This window comes from Neltuma alba, unplaced genomic scaffold, assembly GCF_004799145.2.
Source record: "Neltuma alba isolate B1F8T4 unplaced genomic scaffold, ASM479914v2 tig00012920_pilon, whole genome shotgun sequence".
In the NCBI taxonomy this organism is placed as follows: domain Eukaryota; kingdom Viridiplantae; phylum Streptophyta; class Magnoliopsida; order Fabales; family Fabaceae; genus Neltuma; species Neltuma alba.
In genome coordinates, this window is record NW_021637287.1 from 307,268 (window position 1) to 320,023 (window position 12,756).

General features: G+C 38.8%; 3 protein-coding genes across 3 annotated transcripts; 2 read left to right on the plus strand and 1 right to left on the minus strand.

The window, feature by feature from the left end:
- Positions 1–1,315: 1,315 nt before the first annotated feature.
- LOC114732630 (dirigent protein 9-like) lies at positions 1,316–2,077 on the minus strand. The gene has a single exon (XM_028919949.1). The coding sequence runs from the start codon at positions 2,075–2,077 to the stop codon at positions 1,316–1,318; it is 762 nt and encodes a 253-aa protein (XP_028775782.1).
- A 3,884-nt stretch (positions 2,078–5,961) lies between these two features.
- LOC114732587 (protein SODIUM POTASSIUM ROOT DEFECTIVE 3) lies at positions 5,962–7,535 on the plus strand. The gene is made up of 3 exons (XM_028919883.1): positions 5,962–6,415; positions 6,578–6,653; positions 7,190–7,535. Exons 1-3 carry the CDS (start codon positions 6,008–6,010, stop codon positions 7,345–7,347), a joined length of 642 nt encoding a protein of 213 aa, XP_028775716.1. The 5' UTR covers positions 5,962–6,007; the 3' UTR covers positions 7,348–7,535.
- A 3,250-nt stretch (positions 7,536–10,785) lies between these two features.
- LOC114732637 (exocyst complex component EXO70H1-like) lies at positions 10,786–12,691 on the plus strand. Its single transcript, XM_028919959.1, has one exon. It carries the CDS (start codon positions 10,786–10,788, stop codon positions 12,607–12,609), a length of 1,824 nt encoding a protein of 607 aa, XP_028775792.1. The 3' UTR covers positions 12,610–12,691.
- The last annotated feature ends 65 nt before the right edge of the window (positions 12,692–12,756 follow it).

Sequence of the window (12,756 nt, forward strand, 5' to 3'; positions counted from 1 at the left end):
GGCCTCTCAGCATCACCATCTCTTCTTTTTCACGGACCCATCAACGTGTAGCTTAAATTCATTGTGGTTATCTTCTTGCGTACAGATAAGTTTTTTAGCCTTTTGTTAAGTATAGGTATCCTTTTCTTTTGTTAGAAGTAATCTAGTTTGAGATACTATTGGATATTAAATATAAACACTTTTTCTAGCGAGAATTTGAACCACAGAGGAGCTTTTTACATCTTCATAACCAAACGTACATCTCCGCAAATACAAGCAGAGAGGGTGTTCCAAAGTACGTGAAGCCATTATTATTGAATCTGGAAAGTTAGGTACGTATATTGAGTAAGGGTGTTCCAAAGGCCGTTCGCTAGTGCTTCCGAGTTCCGAGTGAGCCTTTTTGTGTTTTGTATGTAGGAAGATGGCTAGATTAAGATTCGCATGTGTAAATCAGCATGTAACTTGTATTATAATTATAACGTTGTCCTGCGTTGATTCTGTCGCGGCTGCTCGTTGAGATATTGGGTCTGTGTTATGTGCTATTTGATTTGCAGATGGCAACATCAGCCCGGCCCATCTAGCCCTGAAAAATAAGTGGGCTGAACTTTAAAAATGCTTAAATAATGTTTTTCAGTACAAGCCCAAAGAGTAGTTTGCTCTGTGCCCACGGCGTGGCTAAGTGGAGGCTTAAATAATGTTGGACAGCATAAAAATGGAATGTTCAGTCATAAGAACTATTGATGTTGAACCCAGTGGGAATTATCCCATATCCTGTCCATAGATAACTTCCCTTTCTTGGGCCAATTGCATACATAACTTTCTTGTTCTGCGCCCTGCGGAAACAAGCTTCTAGTGAGCCAGAATTGAGTTTTGCTTAGCCCGTCTATTTACTTCCACGACCTAAAACAAGTCTTCTCTAAAGTGCCCAAAGAATATCATCATCACAACTAGTTTTGAATTATCATTTTCAAAGCCCTTTGAATGTTGGGTTACATACTAGGAGAAGGCTAGCAACATATCCATAAATGAGAGAGTGCCTCCGAAAGGTTAGGACAGGAAGGGGAATGGAACCAAAGAAACCAGAAGATGAGAGGGAAGGGAGGAAAGTGGAAGGTTCAACGATAATTTTTTGACCTATTTTGAGCAATAAAATTCTTCAAAAATCTTTCAAATGAAGGTATATATCAGCTGACAGACTGGAAGGATCAGTTGACAATTTGCATAATAAAATAGGTCTTATATTTAAAACCGGAGGAGTATTAATTGTCCGAGTAAAAAGAAAGCAATATTCTCAGACAACAAATAGTAACAGTAAAAAGAAAGCTATGTAATTTAATTAGGGACTCGTATGCAGAGTGAGGTAAACAGTGGTCTGAACAACTGCGTCCACCCCATTTCTGATTTGTTGACCAGGTAATAAATGGCCAATCTCAAGTTTGGCATATCCTTTCGCATTTTCATATTTGCCGGTTCCTCCTACCACAGCAACACCAGACTCAATCTCAGCCGTTCGATGGACACCAAAGAAGCTAATAGTGTCCTCCTCCTCGTCGGCTAATAACACAGTGAATGCCACGGTTTTGCTGGTTCCGTCCCATGAACTTGCCAAATGAAACCCCTGTGCTCTACCTATAACTTTCGAACCCACATCACGTCCTCGCGTGACCTCATAGTCCATAACCGTCACTCTCCCAAACAGAACCTTATCCAGTAACGTTGCTCCCAAAGGTAGAGCACCTGGTTTAACATACGGAAGCATGTTAGCGTTGTCAATAACAACGTTGTTGTGAGTGTCGACGTCGCTGATCACGGCGCTTGTTGTGGTGGAGGGGTTTGGGTTATTATCAACAAGAGGGATGCCGCCCGGAATGGGGAAGATTCTGTGAATGGGTTTTGAGAAAGGGAGGTCGTCAGCGGTGGCGACGGTGATGCCGGCGACGACTCTCTCCGACGATGCTGAACCTCCGGAGATGTCATGCATGAAGAAAGTGAAATAACAAGAAAAGGATTCCATGGAAGCACGTGAGAGGTCGGTGAAGGCCACAAGGAGCGCGACGAAGACGGCTCTGCAACAAGGGAATGAAAGCGATTTGGCCATTTCGAGTGGTTAAAATCTGAGAGTTACACTTGAAGAGTTGATATTGAGAGAAATATAATTAATAATAATAGTGCGTTCGATCGACGGATACTGTAGAATTAGAGTGGAGCAGATATGAGTTAAGAAGTTGAGGTCGTCGGTCATGGTATTCCTCTTGGAGTTGTTACGCTTGCACCGTTTGATTTTGTCATGGGAAATTAACCTCCTTGACTCATGCGAGGAAAGTCAGTATATAATAAAGTGAAAAATGAACTTCCAATATGATACTGTAAGTTGCCAAGAGATTCACGCTTGTTTCTATCAACTTCACACAGTAAAATATATCCAAACATATGCTTTAACTAGATGCCACAATCTGGGACAGTATTCCTGTAAAATATTGTTCAAACATCCGTTAAACTATTACATCAATAAAAATTTGACAATAACTAAGAATCTTGATATTTCATTATTTAATTGATTGTTGTTCGAAAGTATTTCACAGACCTTTCCCGTTTCATTCAAAGCTTCTCAATCTAGAGGCACGATTTCTTTTTGGGAATGACAGGAAGTCTTAGAATACTCTTTCTCCATTATTTTTCATTTTATAAAAAATCTTCTTTTTCTCAGACAGTCATCTTATCCTCGTCCTCCTCCATCAATCAACTGATCATTACATTGAACAAATCTGCGTTTAAATGGAGACCCACAACATATGACCCATGCCGTGATTATTCCACAGCTGATTGATTTGGGCCTAGTGACGGGCCTTTAATTGTTTCCTTTGAGCTTGTAGAAGACGATCCAGGTTTGCCTAAAGCAGAGTTGCTTTTGTCAATGGCCTTTTGGAGTTTTGCTGTTCACTTTATCAGATCAACAAAAATTTCCACAGTATATGTAAATTTTATGATAAAAGATGACAAGATAAAAGACGCGCACCATTACCAATAGAGATAGCAATAATCTCTAATATCTGTAAGTTGTAAATGATAGAATTCATTTATCAGATTCAGTGGAATGCAAAAAGAACTTATCTAATTCATGCTTGAATTCTAGGTTTTGTGTATGAAAAAGAATTATGGATACTGTATTACAAAATACTACTCCGGTCCTTAATATAAGACCTGTTTGAATTTTATTTTGATCCTAAATATAAGATCCCAATCCATTTTGTCTCTCATATTTATACATTTTTTTCCAAAGTAACCCTTCTAACACTAATAGTTCTAGTCAATATACTTGATTAGTAAGGATATTTTAGGAAAACAGCACATTATTTAGGACAAATAACTAACCTAACTTACTTTCTTAATCTCCTCAAATTAGTCAACTGGTTTTATAATTAGGACCGAAGGTAGCATTACGCAATATTTTTTAGCTTTGTCATGGCCCAAAATATAAAATAGAATAAGAGGAGGTGGAGGAAAAACAGGGGAGGAAGAAAGATCTAGCAGCATGATCTCTTCAACCATCCAAGAATAAGTTATGGTTACACTCGTCAGGAGAAATAAACTTCTTTTTTTGAAAAAAAAAAATTCAAAGAAGAGTAATAAACTTATTATGCCCACGGCACAAACAGCTTCTGACTCACATTCTTTTCTGCAGTTTCCCTGTAAATGGTCCTGTCATGTCCCTGGATTCAATTGACACATTCATGTGAAACATCCTGGAAGTGAGGTCCATGATGTTCAATAATTTACATTTATTAAAGGACTAATTTGCATAGAAGACCATAATTAAAAACCTGACTAACCAGACACTGCGTGTGTGAGTGAGAGAGAAAGAGAGAGGGAAGCAATTGATTAAGGACATAGAAAAGCAACTTAATCCCTTTATTGAAGGAAACCCCACATATCTTTAAACGCGTGATTATATATTAAACTTAAAAGTCTGTATCACTAAAAGAGACCCACATTCACCAATAAAAAGCTATGTTTTGTTATTGACATTTAATAACAAATCGAAAATTTGCTTTATAGCAAGCCAGCCTATACACGCTTGAATAATCCACTGTATCATGCCCACTGCACAAACAGCTTCTGACTGTTATGGCAATTTCATATGTGATCGCAGGCTTCACAGACTTGAATATTTTCTCTGAGGGTTATGCTTGAGCCTGGAAAAGAATATATATTGACTGGGCTGCAAAATAAACCTGAAAATAAAGCAAAGTTTGATGCATTCGCAAGCATCTGAGTTATTATAAGATGTTGGAACCTATATATCTTGCTGGTACTGAGATTTAGATTTTGGCCTTGAAATTGGAGTGTGCCAAGCTATCATCAGCACAGAATATTCTTATTACACAAATATAACTTATATATGCATATCTAACGGTTCAATAAAAATTAGTTAATTCACTTCGGTTTATTTGTTCTAAGGATAATGCAGTATGAGCAAGAGTCTCACTTTCCCTCTCTCTCTTCTGTCGACAAAGCATGCAGAGATTTCCTTTCTTTCTGTGATCAATATTAAATTATCAAAAACCATTAACAAAAAGGTTTAAAGCAGTTAGTCATAATAGCATATTAGTTACATCTAATCACAAGGCACTTGATGAGTGAGAATTTGTCATTATTAAACTTTGAAATGCCTTCTGAATGATATTATATTTGAAAGAGGGTTTGGACTGGACCTTTTAAAAGCAAAACGATTTTACAAAATCAATAAATAGTAATACAGGCATCACAGGAGCTCATCAGTAAAAGTTGTTCCAAGCCCCAAAAAGATTAATGACAGAGTTGGTTCCATTTTAAAGCTTAACTCTTCTGTTGGTAGAAATGTTGTGCATCTTACCTTACACCTCGTCCATATCCCAAACAGTAACTTACATAATTGAATCAGGCGCAGGGGCCTGGAAGAGAGACAAATAAAAAATAGTTAGGTTAAGATACGATAGTGAAATTCATAAAAAATCAAGAATAGTGTAACTATTGGAAATATTAAAGTCAAAGGTGAAGATTTCACGTTGATATTATGTGTTTGCATATAACAACAACCACTCAATTACTTGATGGAGGTGGCACTTTATCTCAAGGGAAATCTTCGAATGCTAGCATCTTTTGCCAGGCATATGCATGCCATTTTGACATTGATGATTACATTTCTACAGTAGTTAATAATTTTGCTTGATTAAATTTTCTATGTATATAAGCACATCAAATTTGTAATTTCACCATGTTCCTAGTTTCCCTATATACGCTAATTTTATTCGAAACCTGTGCAGTCCAACACAATCTATCGACCATTTTATCTCGTAGCTGTCCTCTTTGATTATTCAGAAACCCTGGAAGTCTGAGGCAAGATTCCTTAATCTTCAAAGCATATATCTCAATCATTTTTATTTAGAAAGTCATGAAATTAAATGGTGGTCCAATACAATACTACTTCTGACAAAGGAGGGCTACTAAGAGTAATCTGACGTCCTTTATGACAATAAATTCAAGTTTCAAAACGTTTCAAAAGTTTCTCACGTCATAGCTCAAGGCTTTTTATTGTTACAGTAATGTAATTTTCATTGATGGCGCTAAACCGTTCACATCCAGAACATCAAAACTAAGCAAGAGTAATAAATTTTTTCTTGGAAATTGATATGAAATATTCACTAAATTTTCTACCGTGAGAAACTGAAATCAACCATATGCGTCTCATAGAAAATTAAAAGACGTGTGCCGTCTAGAATGCAAGAACAGAGTGATGTGTCAATAATAGAGGCTTTCTTAAGTCTTCAACTGTACTAGTGCTACTAATCATGTCGCAACAAAGCTGCTCGCACAGCTCCTCTTAGCCCCACAAAGAAAAAAATAATATTTGAAATACAATTTTGAGTCCTCGAACATCCACTTAGCTTTTTTCTTAGTTTTGTCCTTTCTCTTTCCTCTCCCTCTCTTATCCACCAAATTTAAATAACTTGGATCTCTTCGTCAGATCTTCAAGTTTCAAGTTTCAGCTATGAAGGGAATGGATCTGTTCTGTTCATCACCTGCTTCCACAGCAGTGATCTCCAGTATGGATAAACGGTTTCAGGTTCGCCGAAGCCCCAAATCATACGTTCATGATCGAAGGAAAAGCCAACCACGTCTTCCTTGTTCATCACACTTCCCCATTAATCCTAAGCCTTACCGCGACATGCTACCCAGAAAGAAGACTACTTCTTCGGATAAGCAAAACGACGATGTTCGTAGAAAAAGCTGCGTTGAAGTTAGCGACCTGTATGATAGCCAACCTACTTCCTCCTCCCGAAGATATTTACTCAGAGACGACGTCCCTTTCATTGATTGGGTGTCACAGTCTGGCCAAATGCCAGAAATACCCAAGAACAAAGATAATTCTTCTCCTGCTCCAAGTTCCAAGGACCAGGTATTTTTTTATTATTAATGCTTGCTTAACATATTAATTTCTATTTTTCTGTTTTCATTCTCTGACTTCTTTTGATTCTTGTCATTTTGCTGCTTCTTGTTGACAAACATGGAGTCAGGGATGGTGAATGACAATTAGTGTAATGTTTGAATTATTGTACAGGTTGTGGTCTTGAGGGTGTCACTGCACTGCAAGGGCTGTGAAGGAAAAGTGAGAAAACATATCTCAAAAATGAAAGGTGTGAGATTTCGTTCATTAATGCAGCATCTTTACGATTTTTGAAATAACAGCAAGAATATCACCGAGCATGATGATTATTATTATCTGTGCAGAGTAACGATGGCCTTTATAGTTACCAGAGAGATTTGTGAATTGTAATATGTAAATATATACTCCTCCGGTTCTTAATATAGGACCCAATTGTTGAGTTGGTTTTGGTCCTAAATATAAGACTCATTTATCATATTTTTTAATTTTCTCTAAATTACCCCTATATATACTCCCTCAAACATAATCAAGTAGAAGAAGAAGAAGATGGGGTATTAAGAAAGATGATTATGGTATTTTAGGAAAAATGTGTCACATTTCTTACAATTAACTAACTTACCTAATTTCTTTAATCTAATCAAATTAGTTAAATGGGTCTTATATTAAGGATCGGAGGAGTATATGATGTATGTGCATATGTGCATGAGAGTATTCTACACGCACACACAGATATCTTCTAATACAAAATGGTTAAGACGAAGATTTATATTGTGCATATTTATGTAGGAGTAACATCGTACAGCATAGATTTGGAGACAAAGAAAGTGACGATCATCGGAGACGTGACACCGTTAGGTGTACTGGCGAGTGTGTCAAAGGTGAAGAAAGCGCAGCTTTGGCCATCTTCATCGTCTACGCCATCGTTTCTATGGTCAACAATATGAATTAATTAGATACCGTATTTTCGTTAATTTACTGCTTTCTATTGTTTGTTTGATGAGTCTTGGGTCGTTTGCTTGTTTCATGTTTGTCTTTGTAATTATAGGAAGTCTCTAATTTAGATGCGTGGTAATGAAGCCTTTTTTACTGTTTTTGTGTGACAGAACTTGATTTCACATTAATTAAATCCATTCCTTGGGCTGGCAATTTTATCAATGTACATGTGTTATTGTTCAGTCATGCTCACATATGAAACCCACCTAATTGTGGGTCATCAAATGATGCTAAATTATCAGAAAAAAAGGTGGAGGGAGACAGGACACAGCATGCGAGGCAATGGCAGCAGAAGGCACTCAAACAACCAGTCTGTTAAATTGGAATTCTAGAAAATATAATTACTTACGTGACAAAAATGAATTTGGAATCTGACTATTTTAGTGCAACAAGGACATAAAGTAGGTAGAGAGCTTCTCTTTTCTATCCCTCGTCGTCTTCTTTTGTTTATTTTATACTTCATTTACTTGGAGGGTTTGGCACATTTGATTTAATTTCTTTGACTAAACCTTGTTGGGCAGCAGCAAAGGAAATATCTGAACAATTAGTTGAAAAGCGAACCCCCATAAATCCTGCATAAATATACGAATATATATATATATATATAATTCAAGGGGTAAGTAGATCTTTGGACCAGTTAGCTGTAGACATTAGTTGGGAGATATTATAATATATTCCTCTGATTCTAAATATAAGATTTTGTTTGTAATCTACAAATGATGTTTATAATTAAGACTGAAGGAGTAGTTGAAAACCCATTAAGTGCTTTATGTGAAGGACCACACGTGAAGGGTTGACGGCTTTCGGTGCAAACTGATAACAACAACAGAAGGAGAAGCAGCAGAATCCCAAGGAAAGAACCGAGAATGAAAGTAGAAAACGATAGGTTAAGGAAAAGGGCTTTGACTTGGATCAAACAAACGTTAATCGTTTTCAAATCCGTGTGGGGGAAACATATTTTATGAATAGAAATGCATAGGATTTGGGTGTAGATACTTACTTACTTGAGGCTTTGTTGGGAAACCAAGTCAACAGGAACATGCATCCAAAAAAGGAAGGAAAAAGAAACACACACTTGTATGCTTTACAGGCATTGTCTTCAGTAATAAAATAGCCTTTGAGTTTCACGTAGAAACACGCGTTTAAAGATATGTGGGGGTTTTCAATTCTCTCTCCCTTCTCACTCTTATCACTCAATTTTTTATTAATTGTGGATAAATGTAAATCATTGAAAATCTTATAGACTCCTTCGTCCTTAATATAGGACCCAATTGTTGAATTGGTTTTGGTCCTAGTCATGAGCACCTCTCCCAGTATAAAATAAGATAATAACGTGTGTTTAAAAAAAAAACACTAACATGACTCAGAGAAGTTATACAGGGCCATTCACACTCTCGGCAATAGAGCCCACGGAAAAGTTATGGAGCCCAAAGCCTCCTGGACTTTGGTTTGGGCTTATCGTCAATGCCTTGACTAACTTTTTGACTTTTTGGGTCTCTCTAAGCAGTTGCATGCTTCCAGTAACAAAGAAATGAAATCCAGTTAGGCCGATCACTTTAATTGTAATTTCACAATTTGCTTCCGGAGAATTGGAGAAATTACATAATACTACTATAATTATCATTTATGACACGACAACAACTACGACAAACGGTGTTCCAGCTAAGAGGGGGCAAATAGAAATAAGACAAAGTTGTGGGTATGAGCATTAGCATTAGTCAGAGTGAGTCATTTCATGAATGTGAACCGATTTATTTTGGAATTTTGAAGGATTTTTCAAAAGACAACAAATATTGCAGCCTAGAATTCCCTAATTTGTATGCATACTTGAGGCCGCGCCCTGTCGATTTGCCTCAACCAGCGGCAGACGCGGAAGCATTTCTGCTGTTTGCCAGACATTTATGACTTTCTCTTTTGCACTCGTATATATAATTCCTTTTTCATTATTTTTTTAATATGTAATCCTTAATTTCTTTATTTTCCTGGACTCATTATTTCTGCTGCACTTTAATGTCCTGCATCAAGTTAAATGTGGAAACAACACAATTTTCTGAGTAATTTATTTTATGTGCGTGTGTGTGTGAGAGAGAGAGTAGATTGTCCAAAATGAAGTAAATTTCTTCTTTCAATTATTAACCCTCGGCTGCAAGTTTAGGAATCAGGGGCAAAGGAACGTGTTCCCACAATGATACAGCCTAATTATCTCAAGGTATATGAGATTGGATAAATGATAGGCTTTTGTCAACTAAATTTACTCCATACATATTGAGACTTGAGCTCGCAATCACTTGTTTAGGAATGAGTCATTTTGTGCTATAAAATATAGAGTTTCCTTTTGGAAAAAAAATTGTAACTATAAAAGCCACTCAAGCTTATTTTGCTGGACGATATAAATTACACACACACACATATAAAAGAAAGACAAGAAAAACGTCTCCACTCAATAAGGCAGAAGAACAAACCAAAGAGACGGATGACTTGATCGAAGTGACAAGGGTTCGTATTGGAAGGCTAATTCATTAGTGAAAACGATAAAGCGCGTGAGATGAAATAAGATTGGGATTCAGTTGCTCGTATTTTATATATACAAAAATAATATTCATGGGGAAATTAAGATTCCCAGGAAAATTCCCCAGGAACTTGCACCAAATTTAAAAAGGGGGGGAAAAAAACTAGCTTTCTAGAAAACCAAGGAAACTATCCATGTAAACCAAACAACTCTCGGTTTAATTTGTGGATGAAAAACTGGATATTCAAGGTATAGTGACGCGTATGTGGCTCCAGCTAAAGAGAGAATAATGCGCCCTTTAATGAGAAAAATTCAACAATTAATTAAAGTTTATTACCATTCCGCATATATAGACCGTAGGCGGGTCATTTTCAACATTCGGATTAATTTTACATAAATAATTTCAAAGAGAAAAACAAACAAATAATTACATGCCGTCAATTTGCTGTCATTTTAATTAATTCCATGTATACATTCGCCCATGCTAACAGCTAACGGTTAGTCTGCACCCTGCACTGTGCCAGTTCGTTCCCGACTATAATATAAATAATCTAAAAAAAATAGATTATTAAACTTCCGATGAATCCCTCTCGCGCAAGGTAATTCTGTGGTATTGGAGACGCGTGATGAGCAGGATCCTAACTAGTTAAGTAGCTGCATGAGAGAGCGTAGTTGCGTAGGCACCAAGATTCATGTAGAAAAAACGAGGATGCGCTCCTGACCGAGTCAACCGTTTCGATCTCCGGGTTTATAAAACCCCCTCGTCTTCCAACAACCCTCCCAATTCAGCCACAAAACAAAGTGTAATTTCTTCAGTACTATTCTCACTAGGGAGCTGGAGGAGCAATTCAAGCTCAGAGACTCAACAACACAAGATAAAATGCCCAGAAAAGGAATGAGAAGCGTCTTCTTCAGGCCCTCACCTTCATGCACCCTCTCTGATTCGTTAATGGACGAGAATATTGAGATCGCACGCTCTCTTATTACCAAATGGGATTTTGAAAACTCCCCTTCTCACGCCGGAACAACTCTTTTCATCGGTGACCGCCGAGAAGCGAGACAATACATCGACGCTGTCAAGCGCCTACAAGCTGCTATGCAGTACCTCATCGCACAGGATTCCACCTCCCAGAAGCTCGTGCAAGCTCAGCTCCTCATGCAACTTGCCATGAAGAAGCTTGACCACGAGTTTCATCATATATTAGCGGCAAACCGGGACCATATGGACGCTGAATCCGTGTCGAGTCGGTCCTTCACGTCGGACTCGAGGACAAGCATTTCTGATTTTGACGAGGAACTATTATCCTCGGAGGATGATTTTCGTTTTGCTGGCGGCGATCCCATCACGGAGACGGAGAGAGTGTCTATGCTGGCAATGGCAGATTTGAGAGTGATTGCGGATTGTATGTTTTCATCCGGGTACGGTAAAGAGTGTATCAGCATTTACAAAATTATGAGGAAATCGATCGTGGATGAAGCGTTGCGTCATCTTGGAATGGAAAGTTTGAGTTCATCTCAGATCAAGAAAATGGATTGGCAAGTGCTCGACTGGAAGATTAAGAATTGGATGAACGCAATCCGAGTGGCCGTCAGAACTCTGTTTTACAGTGAGCGAATCCTCTGCGACCATGTCTTCCCGAGATCAGAGAAAATGAAAGAGGTCTGTTTTGCGGAGATTGCTCGAGACAGCGCCACGTTTCTGTTAAGATTTCCAGAACTCGTCGCCAAGTGCAAGAAAACCCCCGAGAAGATATTCAGGACTCTGGACTTGTACGAAGCAATCAGCGATCATTTGCCTGAAATTCAATCCATCTTCTCGTTCCAATCAACCTCCGTCGTCCGCTCACAGGCCGTTAGCTCTCTAGATATGCTTGGCCAATCCGTCCGTACGATGCTCTCCGACTTCGAAACTGCGATTCACAAAGAATGCTCCAAGAAGCCGGTGCCAGGTGGTGGGGTCCACCCGCTCACGAGGTACGTCATGAACTACATCACATTCCTCAACGACTACAGCCGTGTGCTCGTCGATATAGTCGCCGATTGGCCGCTACCATTTCAGTCTCCATTGCCGGAGTCTTGTTTACCGAATTCCAACCTGTCAGAAAACGAGTCATCGGCGGTGACGGTGCGAATAGCTTGGGTGATAATCGTCCTCCTCAGCAAACTCGACGGCAAAGCAGAATATTACAAGGACGACGCGCTTTCGTACCTGTTCCTCGCTAACAACCTCCAATACATCGTCAGGAAGGTTCGCACTTCAAGTCTTAGAATTCTCCTGGGGGGTGAGTGGTTGGAGGGTCACGAATCAAGGATCAAAGAGTACGTGTCAAAGTATGAGCGTATGGGTTGGAGCAGGGTGTTGACGTCACTACCGGAAAATCCTACTGTAGAGGTACCGCCTGAGAAAGCGAGGACCTGGGTGAGGAGCTTCAACGTCGCGTTTCATGAAGCTTACAGGAAACAAAGGTCGTGGATAGTGTCAGACCCAAAGCTACGAGACGAGATCGAACGTTCGATAACGTCAAAGCTGATGCCGCGGTACAGGGAATTGTATGATAAGTATCGGGTCGGGTTGACAGGGGGCAGAGAGTCGGATTCAATTAGATTATCGCCCGATGACCTGGAGAATTATTTGTCAGGCATATTGCATGGGAAGAGAGATTTCGTCACATTCTCGTCGTCTCTCCAATCGTTCATGAAGTAAGTGGCCACCAACTCGCGTGGAAACGGCATGGAGGACCTCGATCTTATAGTCGAGTGATCTCGCGCGGACTGTGTACATTGGAGACTCCGACCTTCGGGTGAAGCTTCGTAGCAGTAGCAATAACCGTCTATTAATTATGTGTTTTCT

Bases quoted from the DNA above. Each gene is read 5' to 3' on its own strand.
- LOC114732630 (XM_028919949.1), bottom strand. From the start codon at position 2,077: ATGGCCAAATCGCTTTCATTCCCTTGTTGCAGAGCCGTCTTCGTCGCG.
- LOC114732587 (XM_028919883.1), top strand. From the start codon at position 6,008: ATGAAGGGAATGGATCTGTTCTGTTCATCACCTGCTTCCACAGCAGTG. The intron at 6,416-6,577 runs GTATTTTTTTAT...ATTATTGTACAG, and splicing joins CTCCAAGTTCCAAGGACCAG to GTTGTGGTCTTGAGGGTGTC. The intron at 6,654-7,189 runs GTGTGAGATTTC...ATATTTATGTAG, and splicing joins ACATATCTCAAAAATGAAAG to GAGTAACATCGTACAGCATA.
- LOC114732637 (XM_028919959.1), top strand. From the start codon at position 10,786: ATGCCCAGAAAAGGAATGAGAAGCGTCTTCTTCAGGCCCTCACCTTCA.